This window comes from Paroedura picta, chromosome 5 (genome assembly GCF_049243985.1).
Source record: "Paroedura picta isolate Pp20150507F chromosome 5, Ppicta_v3.0, whole genome shotgun sequence".
Lineage (NCBI taxonomy): Eukaryota > Metazoa > Chordata > Lepidosauria > Squamata > Gekkonidae > Paroedura > Paroedura picta.
Window position 1 is genome coordinate 127,739,679 of NC_135373.1, and position 17,091 is coordinate 127,756,769.

At 52.6% G+C, this 17,091-nt stretch overlaps 3 protein-coding genes across 3 annotated transcripts in view; 2 read left to right on the forward strand and 1 right to left on the reverse strand.

The window, feature by feature from the left end:
- LOC143838711 (C-type lectin lectoxin-Enh6-like) overlaps positions 1-182 on the forward strand; it is a 39,180-nt gene extending 38,998 nt beyond the window's left edge. The window contains exon 6 of the mRNA XM_077340479.1: positions 118-182. Coding sequence (XP_077196594.1) covers positions 118-182 — 65 coding nt within the window. The remainder of the gene's footprint in view (positions 1-117) is intronic.
- The window catches only part of LOC143838714 (lithostathine-like), a 228,311-nt gene that overhangs the window by 83,991 nt on the left and 127,229 nt on the right, over positions 1-17,091 (reverse strand). The window lies entirely within an intron of this gene.
- LOC143838710 (regenerating islet-derived protein 4-like) lies at positions 4,709-14,605 on the forward strand. Its single transcript, XM_077340478.1, has 6 exons — positions 4,709-4,803; positions 5,585-5,645; positions 7,577-7,671; positions 9,839-9,979; positions 11,704-11,818; positions 14,444-14,605. Exons 2-6 carry the CDS (start codon positions 5,585-5,587, stop codon positions 14,509-14,511), a joined length of 480 nt encoding a protein of 159 aa, XP_077196593.1. The 5' UTR covers positions 4,709-4,803; the 3' UTR covers positions 14,512-14,605.

The following is a 17,091-nucleotide window of genomic DNA, read 5'->3' on the forward strand; positions in this document are numbered from 1 at the left end:
AGCCTGGATAAACTAGCCCTGGGTTCCCCGTAAGGACTTACAGAAAGTGTTCCAGGGATTCTGTTTGAGATGGAAGGAAAGGAGCATGTCTGACCCTCCTTCACTGTTTTCTTTCAGGATTTAAGTGGAATGATGTTGACTGCAAACGAGAATTGCCCGCTCTCTGCAGAACTAAGCTGTAGCAAGAGTTACTGATCACCAATGAAAATTCTGCCTGGATCTGCAGTCTGTTTCCCTCAATAAACATATAACTTGTTTAAGAGTATCTCTGAGTTTTGCTTTGATCCTTCAAACATCGTAGATGAATTCCTCAGAGGTTCAGTGGCAGAGCATCTGCTTTGCATAGAGATGGTCCCAGGTTCAATCTCTACCACCATCTCCGGTTTGAAAAGGATCAGGTAGGAAAATAGGAATATCACAAGAGACCTGCTGGGTTAGATCAATGGTCCATCTGGTCCAGCAACACAAGGACTTGCCACTTCCTCTGGAGGGCCATCAACAGGCTATAGAGACCAAAGCCTTCCTAATAACATCCAGTCCAGCCTCCTGTCTCACATAGTGGCCAACCAGTTCCTCTGGAAAGACATCAACAGGCCATAGAGGCCAAAGCCTTCCTGAGAACATCAGGAGATGTTTGCTGGATCAGACCCAGGGGTATTCCAGTCCAGCTTCCTGTCTCATTCACTGGCCAGCCAGTTCCTTTGAAGGGCCATCAATAGGGCAGAGGGGCCAAGGCCTTCATAAAAACACAAGAAGAGTTCTGCTGGATCAGACCAGTGAGGATCCCTCTAGTCCTGTCTCACATAGTGGCAAACCAGTTCCTTTGAAGGACCTACAACAGAGGCTGAAGGCCTCATAAGAACCTCAGAAGATGCCGCTTTTCTCTACCCAAAAAAGTCTCAAAGCAGTTTACAATTGCCTTCCCTTTCCTCTCCCCACAACAGACACCCTGTGAGGCAGGTGGGGCTGAAAGAGCTCAGATATTACTGAATAATAATAATGTTAATAATAATCTTTAACCGCTCCTGGCAGAGCGGAAGAAATAAAACAGTAAGGGCCCCGAGGGCAGGCCCTGTCCGGGATGAGGAAGGGTGCCGATAAGCCCCTTCCCCTGGACTGACAAGCAGAGGGCCCAATTGGGAGGCGCGAAGCGCCTCCCGATTGGGCCCTCTGCTTGTCAGTCCAGCCCCAAACTGCCAATCAGCAGCCGCGCACAGCTCGGCTGCTGATTGGCTGTTTTCCCAGACTATAACCAATTGGGAGGCGCAAAGCGCCTCCCAACCCGCCCTACCCCCCACCAGAGCTTACCTTCGCTCCAGCGGCCATTGCTCTGCTGGCCGCCGACAGCGAAGGTATGCTCTTTGGCCCCTGACTTCGAAACAGCAACGGCTCCCAAGACCCCGGGGAGGCTGCTGGCCGGCTCGCTTGGCTGCTCAGCGCCTTCTCCGGAGCCTGGGGAGCTTTTTGCTGGATCGGGGGGGGGGAGAAAAAAGCTCCCCAGGCTGCAGGGAAGGCGAACCGCGGCTCGCAGAGCCGCGGAGCGCCTTCCCCGGAGCCTGGGGAGCTTTTTGCTGGATCGGGGGGGGGGGGGCGGAAAGCTCCCCAGGCTGCAGGGAAGGCGATCCGGGGCCTGGGGAGCTTTTTTCAAGATGGGGGGGGGGGAAAAAAAGCTCCCCAGGCCCCTAGCGCCCGCTGAATTTTGGCTTCAGCGGGCTCTACTACTAGTTATAATAATAATGATGATGATGATGATGATGATTGGTTCTTATATGCCGCTTTTCCCTACCCGAAGGAGGCTCAAAGCGGCTTACAACCGCCTTCCCTTTCCACTCCCCACAACAGACACCCTGCGAGGGAGGGGAGGCTGAGAGAGCCCTGAGATCACTGAAGAAGAAGAAGAGTTGGGTCTTATATGCGGCTTTTCTGTACCCGAAGGAGGCTCAAAGCGGCTTCCAATCGCCTTCCCTTTCCTCTCCCCACAACAGACACCCTGTGGGGTGGGTGAGGCTGAGAGAGCCCTGATATTACTGAATAATAATGATAATAATAATAATGATGTTGATGATGAGGATGATGATGATTGGTTCTTATATGCTGCTTTTCTCTCCCCAAAGGAGTCTCAAAGCAGCTTCCAATCGCCTTCCCATTCCTCTCCCCACAACAGACACCCTGTGGGGTGGGTGAGGCCGAGAGAGCCCTGATATTCCTGCTTGGTCAGAACAGCTTTCTCAGTGCTGTGGGGAGCCCAAGGTCATCCAGCTGGTTGCATGTGGAGGAGGAGCAGGGAATCAAACCTGGCTTTCCAGATTAGAAGTCCGCGCTCCTAACCGCTACACCAAGCTGGTGTTCTTGCTTTGTCTCTGCAAATCCCAGCATCTGCAACAACCAGTCCTCTACTGTGGGCATCCTCAGAGTTTTCCAATTCTGAGCATACAATAGTTTGTCCACCATTCTCGTAGTAAGAACAGAGTTCCATGGCTATTTCCAAGCTGTCCCTCACTGTTTTCCAAGGAAAATATTACTGTCTGATATTTGTCCAAACTGGGAGGCTTGTCTGGATGGCAGAAGTCGTCCTTCCGTGTTCTCACACATTCCCAGCCCCCCAGGCCCCATTTAATGCCTGGGCCCAACTGGCTGTGATTCTAGGGGGAGGATTCATTGGAGCTATGGGGCAGGTGCACCAGATATAGAAGGGCCTGCCGGGCAGAGGGATATGCTACACACTTGTGGACACACACTTTTCTTGGATGCTTTAGGATGCTTAGGGCTGATCCTGCGTTGAGCAGGGGGTTGGACTAGATGGCCTCTATGGCCCCTTCCAACTCTATGATTCTGTGATTCTATGAGTCTATGATTCTATGCTCTTCAATAAATGTCCTGACAGAGGGGAGATTTGAACCTGGCACTCCCCCAAGCCCCGTAGCCCTCTTGCTGTCCAGCTGCTCTGTGTTTCCTGGGAGTCACTGCTTGCTCTTAGCAGTTTTCACATCTTGTGCTTTTAGATTGAATGATAATGTTCAGTTGACATTTCCCTGCCCCCTGCCCTTAAAGTGAATAAGTACAAGGCAGAGAGAAATTGCCACCACTTTGACAAGTCCAGCGGTGGCAGCCAGACAGGTGGTGAGTGAGCGTCACCGTGGATTTGGCTGTTCCTGCAAGGGTGCTAAGGGATGGGCAAGGGTGCCAACTCTGGCCTGAAGAATTCCTAGAAATTTGGAGGCAAAGCAGGGGAGTCTGTGGATTTCACCGAAATCTTGAGTATACTGTAGAGTCTGCCTCTGGAAGCTGCTATTTTCTCCAGGAGAACTGTTATCCATACTCTGGAGCAGGGGTAGCCAAACTACGGCCCTCCAGATGTCCATGGACTACAATTCCCATGAGCCCCTGCCAGCAAACGCTGGCAAGGGCTCATGGGAATTGTAGTCCATGGACATCTGGAGGGCCGCAGTTTAACTACCCCTGCTCTAGAGAGCAGTTGTAATCCTGGGAGACCTTCAGGCCCCATCTGGAAGTTGAAGACCGTAGGGTGGAAAATGCTCCTAGCAAATCTGCATTTAATGGATGATACTGATTATTACCCAACCCAGTCTATTGACCTTCTGCACAGACCAAAGCAGAACCCTGGCATAAAACAGGGTGACTTCTGGCAGAATGTGCAAGGCCTCCAGGCCGGGTGACCTTGGACCAGTCACAGTTCTCTCGGAGCTCTCTCATGCTCACCAACCTTACAGGGTGTCTGCTGTGGGGAGAGGAAGGTCAAAGTTTCCGTAAGCCACTCTGAGGCTCCTTTGGGTAGTGAAACGAGGGGTGCAGAAACCCACCTCTTCTTTTGCTCTGCACGCCACTTGAGAGCTGCTTATTTGTTTTGTTATATTCACAGCAGTTTAAAAAGGTGAACGGATTCCTCTCTCTGGGAGAGATATGATGGAGGGCTTCATGGCTGGGGGGTGTTTTGGCCTGGCAGGTTTCAGTGATCTATAGAAAAGGCGCATGCGTTTTCCAGCAGTGTGGCAGTTTGCAGATGGCTAGAAAATTCTTGAGAAAAATATCCTGGAAGTCGACCTATTTACTTACTTACTTACTTACTTATTTACTTATTTTCAGGCGTCTGTACCACCGCCCCTCATGACCAATAAAAACACAGCATATAAAAGCCCATGAAACCCTTAATTATACAAAAAAAACCCTCCCAGAAATAACAATAAGAGAAAGATGATGGCGTAATTCCTGCAGCCCAGTAGCTCTTCCAGCCAGATCAGCGTAGATCAGGGGTAGCCAAACTGCGGCCCTCCAGATGTCCATGGACTACAATTCCCATGAGCCCCTGCCAGCGAATGCTGGCAGGGGCTCCTGGGAATTGTAGTCCATGGACATCTGGAGGGCCGCAGTTTGACTACCCCTGGCGTAGATGTCCCTTTAATCCTGTCCATCCAGGGTGGGTCATACACCTGGGGAGGGTTCCACAGATGGCATTTCTGGACCCTGCCCCGGGGAGAAGGGGGTCCATGCCTTAATATATCTTGTAGAAGTTTTTTTTGGCATAGGTGGCACATTTGCTGTTTGGAGCAAGAATAGTTATAACAGGAAGGGCTGAGGAGACTGGGAAAGAGGAAATGGACAATGAAGAGAAATACTTCTTTTTGCAAGCCTTTTTTTGCCCATTTTAATAACTGGCTGCTAATGATTTCCCCTCCCCCCCCCCTGTTATTTCAGACAGACCCGTTTCAGGGACAAAAACCGAAAGGGGGGAAAAACTGGAACTGGAGCTCAGTTGGTAACAGTCAGGACCTTCAAAGTTTGAATGTCTGTATTAATGTTAAAATTATATAACTTTTATGGTGCACAATCTAAAAAGCTTTCGGAGTTAAAAACATATATATATTTATGCCACCATATATATAGGCCAAGAGCCTCTTGTGGCGCAGAGTGGTAAGGCAGCCATCTGAAAGCTCTGCCCATGAGGCTGGGAGTTCAATCCCAGCAGCCGGCTCAAGGTTGACTCAGCCTTCCATCCTTCCGAGGTCGGTAAAATGAGTACCCAGCTTGCTGCTGGGGGGTAAACGGTAATGACTGGGGAAGGCACTGGCAAACCACCCCATATTGAGTCTGCCATGAAAACGCTAGAGGGCGTCACCCCAAGGGTCAGACATGACTTGGTGCTTGCACAGGGGATACCTTTACCTTTACTTTATATATAGGCCACCAGCTACTGTAAAACAGTGTGCTATTCACTATATGAGCCCAAAAATTCACGTGTTTTGGCCCTTGTAGGGCCTTCTTCCAAGGCCTGGTTGTAACACATGCCAGTTCTCAACACCTATGAAATATGTACAGCAGCCAATAAAAGCGGCAAAGTCAGTACCAAAGTAAATCAGTGGATGAAGATGTCTTTTTATCAGCCATTAGCTTTCTTCCAAAGGCTGCCAATAATTTCCTTGGTGTGTTTTCTCTTATTAGGGCCCTCAAGAAACAGGGAATGTCTGTATCAGAGATGGGCTTCTGTTGCTATTCTAGTATTCTGCTTTGAGTCTCCTTGGGTTTGGCCATGCCAGCCCTTCCCTGTCCTTCTGTTCTCTCTTCACAGATGCAGGTGGGGGCGGCCCCCTACCTCTTTGGCCTCCTGGCCAGCCACTTCTTGCTGCAAGGTAAGTCCCAGCTCAGCCCTGCAGCTCCCACCAGTGGGCTTGGATAGACTCACGATTCTATATTTAGCCGAGGGAAGCTTCTTTTGGCAATGAGGCCAGGGGTCTCCAAGGTGGTTTGCCCATGGGAGCCACGGCATCCAGAGCCAGCTTGGTGTACTGGCTAGGAGTGTGGACTTGGAGCTGGGTTCGATTCTGCACTCCCACACATGCAGCCAGCTGGGTGACCTTGGGCTCGCCACGGCACTGATAAAACTGTTCTGACCGGGCAGTGATATCAGGGCTCTCTCAGCCTCACCCACCCCACAGGGTGTCTGTTGTGGGGAGAGGAAAGGGAAGGCGAATGGAAGCCGCTTTGAGACTACTTTGGGTAGAGAAAAGCGGCATATAAGAACCAACTCTTCTTCTTCCTCAGTAATATTAGGGCTCTCAACCTCCCCTCCCTCACAGGGTATCTGTTTTAGGGAGAGGAAAGGGAAGGCGAATGTAAGCCACTATGAGCCTCCTTCGGGTAGAGAAAAGCGGCATCTAAGAACCAACTCTTCTTCTTCTGTTTGTCACCTGGCATCCAGAAGAAGTTCCTGAAAGAACGGTTTCTCAGTGAAACAGGCTTCCCCGGGAGGTGGTGGGTTTCTCCATCTTTGGACATTTTAAAACAGAGGCTGGAGAGCCATCTGACAGAGAGGCTGATTCTGTGAAGGTCCAAGGGGGTGGCAGGGGACAGTAGATGAGCGATTGGGATGTGAGTGTCCTGCCTGGTGCAGCGGGTTGGACTAGATGACCCAAGAGGTCCCTTCCAACTCTATTATTCTATGACTCTATGATTCTATGGATGTCATTGATTTGGGGGACACTTTGATTTGGGGGCATAATATGGTAAGAAGCTAATTCTATCACAGAGGTTTTGTACACAAACCAGAGTGTCATTCCCAACATCTGTGATGTGCTACATAATCTCTGGGTGACACAGGGAGGTCGCTTTTAGTTCCTGGTTCACCCCATGATATCCTCCACCCCTGGTCCGACCAGCCTGCCAACTCCAGGCGGCAAACTACCCTGCAGTGATACTTTTCACATCTCTGTGTGCGTGTGTGTGCCAAGACACGTCAAACGGGAAGATTTTTTTACCAGCATTGCCTTGGTGAATGCTGTAAGGTTTCCAGGGTGGTGAAGGGGGGAGGATGAGACACCACTTTTAAGTGATTCTCTAGATCAGGGGTAGTCAAACTGCGGCCCTCCAGATGTCCATGGACTACAATTCCCAGGAGCCCCCTGCCAGCATTCGCTGGCAGGAGGCTCCTGGGAATTGTAGTCCATGGACATCTGGAGGGCCGCAGTTTGACTACCCCTGCTCTAGATGTTTATATTCTTCTCCGCGGTTAAGGCCATAGAGACACGGAGAACGTCATAGACGTCCCTGTCTGGCGTTTTTTTCCTCCCGTTTTTCTTCAGTTTCCGAGAGTGGGACTCGTAAAAGTGAAGTCTAGCAGGAGACTTACAGCACGCCAGCTATGAGCCAACAATTCCTTTGAAGCCTTTTGCTTCAGTACTCTGTGCTTTCCTTTTCCATCAGAAAAGGACTGAAATATAAGATACCCTGGGAAACCATCAGATCAGCACTCAGAGGAGAAATTAGCAGGGCTCAGTAGGAGATTGTGTCTCAGTAGGGCAGCATCCACTGGCACCTTCAGATCTGAAAGACTCCTGCTTGTGACCCTGGAGATACACTGTCCATCTGAGTAGACAGCAGGGAGGAGCTATGGCTTAATCAAAGAGCATCTGCTTGGCCGGTAGAAGGTCCCCGGTTCAATCCCAGTTAGGGAGCCAGAGCCTCCCCACTCCACGCAGCCTGGCCCACCTTTCCCATCCTTGATCTTGCTCTTCCCTTAATTTGTGTGGGGATGCCGGAATAACCTTTGCCTTTTTCTTGGCAGGCTGTGATGCTTTCGGTTGCCCCTCTGGATGGATGAGCTTCCAGCAGTATTGCTACGGAGTCTACCTCACCGAAGTAGACTGGACACAGGCCGAGGTACCGATGACCACTTGGGGCCTTGCCCATCGCAAAGGTGTCCTTTCACGGAGGGGGGGGGAGGACCCTCAACTCACAGCTGACTTGGGGTGATCCCTGGTGTCAAGGGATGCCGTGGCCTGCCTCTGCAGAGCCTCCTTGGACCTCCTTGGGGCTTGCTGGTCCTGCCTGGCTTCTGACCCACATGGGGTATTCTGGCCAGCAGCCTTCCAGGGTTGATCAGCCATCCATCTGGGTCCTACTTCATTGCTCAACCAATTTTGCACCATTCCTCATTGGCCCTTCTCAGAAAGACCTGCCCTTTACACATGGATGGGCTGGATTCTGAGCTGGGCTCTAACGAATGTGTGGCATCCCTGGGAACCTCACCCATGAGCACATGTGAGCCTGCCTTCTACCCAATCGGACCCTCGGTCCATCAAGGTCAAAGTTATCGACCCAGACCAGCATTGGCTCTCCGGGGATTCAGGTCAAGGGTCTTTCCCATCACCTCCTGCCTTGTCCTTTTTGAAGTGGAAATCAAACCTGGGGCCTTCCACAGACCAAGCAGAGGCTCTGCCACTGAGCCTTGACCCTTCTCCATGGTTCGCCAGGATTTCAGGAAGATGTTTTTCCCATCTCCTCCTGCCTGGTCCATTTAAAACTGGAAATGGCACGGATTGAAGCAGGAACCTTCTGCAGGCCAAGCAGAGGTTCTGCCCCTGAGCCAGTGTCTCAGGCCAAGGTCTCTCCCATCCCTTCCTGCCTGGTCCTTCTCACTGGAGATGCCGGAGATTGAACCAGGGACCTTCTGCCTGTCAAGCAGAGGCTCTGCCACTGAGCCAGGGTCTCAGGCCAAGGTCTCTCCCATCCCTTCCTGCCTGGTCCTTCTCACTGGAGATGCCGGAGATTGAACCAGGGACCTTCTGCCTGTCAAGCAGAGGCTCTGCCACTGAGCCAGGGTCTCAGGCCAAGGTCTTTCCCATCCCTTCCTGCCTGGTCCATTCCACTGGAGATGCCGGAGATTGAACCTGGGGCCTTCTGCCTGCCAAGCAGAGGCTCTGCCACTGAGCCAGGGTCTCATGTCAAGGTCTCTCCCATCCCCTCCTGCCTGGTCCTTTGACTGGAGATGCCGGAGATTGAACCTGGGACCTTCTGCCTGCCAAGCAGAGGCTCTGCCACTGAGCCAGGGTCTCAGGCCAAGGTCTTTCCCATCCCTTCCTGCCTGGTCCATTCCACTGGAGATGCCGGAGATTGAACCTGGGACCGTCTGCCTGCCAAGCAGAGGCTCTGCCACTGAGCCAGGGTCTCAGGCCAAGGCCTTTCCCATCCCCTCCTGCCTGGTCCTTCTAACTGGAGATGCCGGGGATTGAACCTGGGACCTTCTGCCTGCCAAGCAGAGGCTCTGCCACTGAGCCAGGGTCTCAGGCCAAGGTCTTTCCCCTCCCCTCCTGCCTGGTCCTTTTAACTGGAGATGCCAGGGATTGAACCTGGGACCTTCTGCATGCCAAGCAGAGGCTCTGCCACTGAGCCAGGGTCTCAGGCCAAGGCCTTTCCCATCCCCTCCTGCCTGGTCCTTTTAACTGGAGAAGCCGGGGATTGAACCTGGGACCTTCTGTCTGCCAAGCAGAGGCTCTGCGACTGAGCCAGGGTCTCAGGCCAAGGTCTCTCCCATCCCCTCCTGCCTGGTCCTTTGACTGGAGATGCCGGAGATTGAACCTGGGACCTTCTGCCTGCCAAGCAGAGGCTCTGCCACTGAGCCAGGGTCTCAGGCCAAGGTCTTTCCCATCCCCTCCTGCCCGGTCCTTTGACTGGAGATGCCGGGGATTGAACCTGGGACCTCCTGTATGCCAAGCAGAGGCTCTGCCACTGAGCCATGGAGCTGTGGCCTCCTCCCTGAGTGGAACTCTCCCAAGAAGATGCCCTATACTCGGATCAGACCTTTGGGCCCTCACGGGCAGTGTTGTCTGCTCAGGCTGGCAGCAGCTCTCAGGGTCGGGAGACTTTCACATCACCTGGTCCTTTTAGTGCAGAGAGGCCGGGGTTTGAATGTGGGCTCTTCTGCATGCCAATCAGAGGCTGCTTCACGGCCCCTCCCTAAGTTGCCCATCCTGGCAGACCGGAGCGTCCTTTCTGCAGGTCAGCCAGAGGGTGTCCTTTCCTTTCTTTCCCTCTTGCCCTGATTCAGATGAAGTGCCAGCAGTATGGCCAGTCCAGCCACCTGGTGTCCATTCTTTCGGAAACTGAGGCAGAGGCAATATCTGCCCATCTTCAGAACAATAGCCCTGATGCAGATTCACTCTGGATTGGACTCCAAGACCGACACCGGGTGAGCATCGGACCTGGGATGAGAGTTGTCTGGTCTGGGTTGGGAAACACCTGGTGGTTTTGGGGGAGGAGCCTGGGGAGGGAGCTCAGCAGGGTACGGAGCCATTCAGCCCACCCTCCAAAGCAGCCATGTTCTCCAGGTGAATTGATCCTGGAAATCACAGGTAATAACGGAGGGCCTCCTGGCCCCACCTGGAGATTGGCAACACTACCTGAGATTCCTTCCTTCCTTCCCCAGCCAAGCTGGAGAACTGCCTTGGCCAGCAAAGGTTTAAATAGCTGGGCCTCTACCTTCCCCCCCCCTCCAGGCCTATCATTGGCCACTTAGGGAGGGGGGCGGTCAACCTGCCCAAATCAAGGTAGAATTTAAAAAATAAAATAAAAAATTATTTTCTCTTTTCTCAGAGGCAGAAATGGCAGGCATAAAGCGGGAGGGCAGTCCCCAGCTGCCATTTTGACCCCCCCCCCAGGCCATGGTACCACTGGGGGGCCTTCAAGTAATCTGGTTGGGAAATCCTAATCCTGGGGCTTGGCTCACTGCCGGGCCTCAGGGGTTTATGAGGGGCACTGGCCCCGATCCTTCCTTGGCACCAGGAACTGCACCCTTTGGAGACATTTTGCTCTCTACCAGGGGGCAACTCATGGCTATTTGTGTATACACAAAGACACACACTTGAGAGCAGAGGTCCCGGCCATTTTGAGCCTGTGGGCTCCTTTGGAATATTGACACTGCATAGCAGGTAGAGCCACAAATCAGTAATCAGGAAATGGTGGCCACAGGGGGTGGAGCCAGTCACAAGATGGCTGCCGTGGCTTACTTTCAGCCCCACAGTGAAGATCCTTGTGCTGTCCTGGCAGCGGTTTTAGAATCTGCTCAGCCAATCCACTCTCCAGTGGCCAATCGGAAGCCTTGCTGGGGAAAATCCCCATTTTAATAGGACATATAAGCACAAAGCCTGCATACTCTTCCTGAGCTCAATACAGTTCATCAAAATGGTTTTACGCCATCATAATGTTTTTAATATAACTCTACCATTCTTTCTGCTTCCTTTTGCAAAATGGCACCTTTGTTTTCATTGTGCCCCTGAATCCCACCAATCTGTGCCCTTGATCGCCTCCTCCCCTTCCCCCCCAAGGGGCCTGAATGTAATAATAATAATTAAAAAACTAGGTTATAACGTTATAACACTGCTGTGCAAGATTGCAGGACTGTTTTTTAAAAAACCTAGAAACAGCGTTATAACGCAATCAACTCTTTTTTTAAAAAGCCATATTTTTCAGAGGAGAGGGAGGGAAGGGGAGAGAGAGAGAAGATGGTGATAAGGAAAAGGGGCATTTCCAAACAACTCAAAATGACAGGCGTGGGGAAAAACCCAATTGCATGCCTTTCCACAACCGGCAGCCCTGAATTAGACCCCACTTAAAAGGATGAAATCCAGTTTTCTCAGGATTCCTTTGCTGCAGAGCAAGTAAGGGGCAATTCCGGTTTGTGCAAAAAGAGGCCAATCTCAGTGCAGAAACTGAGCCCCATAGCTCAACCCTCTTTCCTGTGCCAAGAGCCCTCCTGAATCATTCAACTGACATGGATTGCAAGAAGTCTGGAGGACGGGACTCTCTCCTGGGGCAGGCCAGCGATGGAGAATGTGCATGGACAAGTCCTCTGTTGGCAGGCTGTTACGTTCTTCTCTGACCAAGGTCTTCCCCCCCCCCTTGCTTTCTCACCAGAAAGGGCGCTGGAGGTGGTCTGACATGTCCACGTCCATGTTCACGGCTTGGGAGGGAGGAGCTCCCAAGAAGATTGACGAAAGTGGTTTCTGCGCCTACATTTCGAGGAAGCAAAGTGAGAAGCAGCTCAGGGAATTTGGGCTCCAAAACTGGCAACATGGATGGGAGGGGCCGTGGCTCAGGGGCAGAGCCTCTGCTTGGCCTGCAGGAATCCCCCGGTTCAATCCCCAGCAACTCCAGTGAAAATAGGTAGCCGGAGATCTGGGAAAGCTGCTGCCCCTCTGAGTAGACTATATGGGCCTTGATGGACCGGAGATTTGATTAAGGCAGCTTCATATGTACACGCGTGTTCCTGTGTTCACATGTGTGTGGAGAGCCAGTTTGTTATTGTGGTTCAGAGTGGTGGCCTCTAAGCTCCCCACTCCTCCTCCACATGCAGCCATCTGGGTGGCACTGAGCCAGTCCCAGTTCTCTCAGAGCTCTCTCAGCCCCACCTCCCTCACAGGATGCCTTTTGTGGGGAGAGGCAGGGAAGGCGATGGTAAACCACTTTGGGACTTGATAAAGAGAGGGCAGTATAAAGCAGGGTACAAAAACCTAGATCTTCTTCTTCACGTGTCCCAACAAGGGGAAGAAAACATCCTCAGCCACAAGTTCTGACTACAGACTAACTCTTGATTCCTAGAGCTGCCAGGAGGTGATATTGCAAAGACTCTATAGCCAAATGACCATAGAGTTCTTGGCGATTGCTGGCTCTAGGAATTGTCAGGCGCTCTATCTGAGGCCTGATTTTTCTTTTAAATGTTTCTCCTGAGGACATTTGCACCCTCCTCTGTCCGCCAATCTGTTCAGCCTAGACAGTCAGGGGACGCAAGCAGCTGGAGGTCTCCCAACACAAGAGGGCAAATGGGACCCCCTCATCCCTTCATGCCTCAAATTGGATGGTCCAGCCTGGCCCAGCCACATCAGACCGTGGAAGCTAAGCAGGGCCTAGGCCACGTTGCTGACATCACATAGATATTTGAGCAAAAACTCTACGGCAAACCAGCTTCCACCATAGAGTTTTTGCCCAAATGCCAGAGCCTCAGCCAGAGGCTGGTGGTCTGATGACATCACTTCCTGTGGAAAGCCAGCAATGTGGCCTGGGCCTTCTTTTTTCTATTGATCATTCCTCTCACCCGCTGACTGACAGCTGAAGGGGCAGAGCCTAGCAGTGGGGGAGCCCCCTATACTGGGGGAACTGGTGCCCCTACTCATACTTCACCCTGCATGGAGAAGGGCCCGGACAGTATTGATGGCTTTGGCTGTCAAGGGTCTGGGGAGGGGCATTAGGCCACTCCTGTCCCCCCTCGCTACAGGCCCCTCCATCCACCTCTTTCTTTGTATTTGAGGGTCATCCTCAGAACTCTGTGGGATCAGGACCTAAGTTCAGGCCCACCTGACCTGAGAGGTCATCTGAAGACAACTGCTTTATCCATGACTCAACTTCCCTGAATGCCTCTCTGTGCTCAGTCCCCAGTTGGCTGCAGGGCAGGGCAAAGGGAAGTGTACTCTCACCTTCAGATTCTCCCAGATGTCAGGACTGTCCCTTTTAGTTAGTATTCAGGGCTCCCACCCAGCATGAGTCACAATGAACAACAGGCCCCACAGGAAAAAGGATGGGTTACCTGTGTTTCCAACAGACGTGTGACAGAAGGAACAAGAGCCCAAAGGGATGGTCTGTTTTTTTTTGGGGGGGGGGGAAGACGGAACCCTCTCCAGTCCCTTTTATACACCTCCTTGCTGCTAATGGTGACGGATCTGCACCTGCAATGGTCCGAAGGTCTCTCAATTTCCCCTCTTGAGCCAGTGCTAATGTCTGACTGCGGACCTGGTGCACGTATACATTCAGAGACATGGTATGTCATCTTGTATCATCTTCCCATTATATTTTTACTGGATCTCCCCAGAAATGAATCATAGAATCCTAGAGTTGGAAGGACCTCCTGGGCCATCTAGCCCAACCCCCTGCACTATGCAGGACACTCACAACCCTCTCGCTCCTCCACTGTAAAATATGAGTTAAATACATTTCAAACAAAAAGAGGGGGTTTTATGCACTCACCTTTTGGGCATCACGCCGACACCATGACCCCACTTCCTGCATGGCCTAGAAGTGACATCACTACATTGAGGGGATACTCTAGTATTTGCCCCAAACTCTGTGGTTTAACCATAGAGTTTCCAGGCATATGCTAGCGTGTTGCCCAAAGCGATATTGTCACTTCCAGGTTGTGTGATAGATGATGGGGCATTGGTGCAAAACCAATCACACCCGCCCATTCCCACCTTTTGCTGCTACTGGCCCACCAAGCAGGACAACTATCAGTATGAGGCCTCCAACTGAAGTGGAATACCTGGCAGGCCTGTTTTCCTGGTCCAGAGCATAAGAAAGTATAGCATGGGACACAAAATTCAGTCCCGGGTGGATTCCCACTAGATTAGGACATTGACATTCAGTATTCAGCCCTGAAACCCATACCTTCCTGCAGCAAGAGCAGAGATCTGGTAGATTTGCATCCCCAGAGAGATTCTCTCTCCCCACAGTGAGACAGGAGAGGTCCCAGGGGTGCATGCCTGTCTTAGACACCTTCACCCCTCAGAGGGACGTACAAGATTTAGAAAACCGGAAAACTTCTAGAGAAATAAAATACACGGGAGGGCAGGAATCTCTCTGACCTTGTCTCCCTGTGGCCTTCCAGAATTCGAAAAGTGGAACGACGCATTCTGTAATACCCCGATGGCTTTCATGTGCCAGTTGACTATTTAGGAAGGACCGCGCCTGCTCCTGGCCTGAAATTAAACACATGCTTGAACCGTTTCTCTCCTCTTCGCCGGAATAAATCTTCTTCCTGGTTTAAGAAGATCACTGTTTTGTTTTCACATTCAAACACAATGCAGATGACAATTTTCCCCACACCATTCATTGGGTTGCGTTTCGTACTTACATATGTTAGAATCATATAATTATATAGTTGGAAGGGATCTCCAGGGCCATCTAGACCATCCCCCTGCAGAATGCAGGAAATGCGCAACTACCTGCCCAGCCACAATGACCCCAGTTCCATGCCCATTGATGCCCCCACCCTCAAAAAACCCCCCAGAATCCCTGGCCAGTTTGGCCTGGAGGAAATTCACCTCCCGACCCCAAAGTGGCAATTTCCTAGGATATGAGGCAAGCATGGACACAATCCCTTCCAGCCCACCCACTTACAATCTGCCTAAGTTCATAACATCAGCCTCTCTGTCAGATGACTATCTAGCCTCTGCTTAAAAACTTCCAAGGGAGAATTCACCACCTCCCGAGGAAACCTGTTCCACTGAAGAACCGTTCTATCAGGAACTTCTTCTGGATGGACCTCTAGCGTGACCCAGCAGGACTCTTCTGAGGGTCTTCTCAGGGGACGGCCTTGGCCTCTCTGCCCTGTGACTAGCCCTGCAGATGAACTGGCTGGCCCCTGGGTGAGATGGGAGGCTGGACTGGAGGGACCCTGGTCTGACCCAGGAGGGCTCTTCTGAGGGTCTTCTCAGGGGAAGGCCACGGCCTCTGTGCCCTGTGGCTGGCCCTGCAGAGGAACTGGCTGGCCCCTGGGTGAGACAGGATGCTGGACTGGAGGGACCCTCCCTGGCCTGACCCAGCAGGGACCTTCTGAGGTCCTTATCAGGGGAAGGCCTCGGCCTCTCTGCCCTGTGGCTGGCCCTGCAGAGGAACTGGCTGGCCCCTGGGTGAGACGGGAGGCTGGACTGGAGGGACCCTCCCTGGCCTGACCCAGCAGGGCTCTTCTGAGGGTCTTCTCAGGGGAAGGCCTCGGCCTCTCTGCCCTGTGGCTGGCCCTGCAGAGGAACTGGCTGGCCCCTGGGTGAGACGGGAGGCTGGACTGGAGGGACCCTCCCTGGCCTGACCCAGCAGGGCTCTTCTGAGGGTCTTCTCAGGGGAAGGCCTCGGCCTCTCTGCCCTGTGGCTGGCCCTGCAGAGGAACTGGCTGGCCCCTGGGTGAGACGGGAGGCTGGACTGGAGGGACCCTCCCTGGCCTGACCCAGCAGGGCTCTTCTGAGGGTCTTCTCAGGGGAAGGCCTCGGCCTCTCTGCCCTGTGGCTGGCCCTGCAGAGGAACTGGCTGGCCCCTGGGTGAGACGGGAGGCTGGACTGGAGGGACCCTCCCTGGCCTGACCCAGCAGGGCTCTTCCGAGGGTCTTCTCAGGGCAAGGCCTCGGCCTCTCTGCCCTGTGGCTGGCCCTGCAGAGGAACTGGCTGGCCCCTGGGTGAGACGGGAGGCTGGACTGGAGGGACCCTCCTTGGCCTGACCCAGCAGGGCTCTTCTGAGGGTCTTCTCAGGGGAAGGCCTTGGCCTCTCTGCCCTGTGGCTGGCCCTGCAGAGGAACTGGCTGGCCCCTGGGTGAGACGGGAGGCTGGACTGGAGGGACCCTCCCTGGCCTGACCCAGCGGGGCTCTTCTGAGGGTCTTCTCAGGGGAAGGCCTCGGCCTCTCTGCCCTGTGGCTGGCCCTGCAGAGGAACTGGCTGGCCCCTGGGTGAGACGGGAGGCTGGACTGGAGGGACCCTCCCTGGTCTGACCCAGCAGGGCTCTCCTAATTAGTAACCCTTCCACCCCAGGCATAATCTTATGAGCCTCAATCATGTCCGCTCTTAGTTGTCTGTTTTTGAAAGGGAAAAGTTCAGCCTTTCCTCCTAGGGAAGGGATTCCGATACCCTCATAATCTTGGTTATTCTCCTCTGCACTTTCTCCAGCTCTGCAATGTTCTTTCGGAAACACGGAGACAAGAACTGCACATAATATTCCATATGGCAGGGGTAGTCAACCTGCGGTCCTCCAGATGTCCATGGACTCCAATTCCCATGAGCCCCTGCCAGCAAACGCTGGCAGGGGCTCATGGGAATTGTAGTCCATGGATATCTGGAGGACCACAGGTTGACTACCCCTGCCATATGAGGCTGCACCATAAATCTAATACAGGAGAAAAAAACTTGTCTATATTTGCACCATAAATCTATACAGGGACATTACAATACTGGCAGTTCTATTCTCAGTCTCTGTCCTCCTCATCCCTGATATAGTATTTATTTTTTTCAGCACTGCACCCCACTGGGGAGGGCAGTATATAAATATAATAAATAAATATGACAAACGACCTGAAGATGTTTTTCCTTTGCAGTCTCAGCACGTTCAGCCCCCATTAGCCCATTCTTGAAGACGGAATTCTTCATCCCGGTGGGTATGAACCAACACTTACCCATACTGAACTTCACTGGCCACATGCAGTCAGCTTAGGTTTTCCCCGCCCTAAATAATTCTGTGTCTTCCGCCAGCATGGCCCATCCCCGTCCCTACTT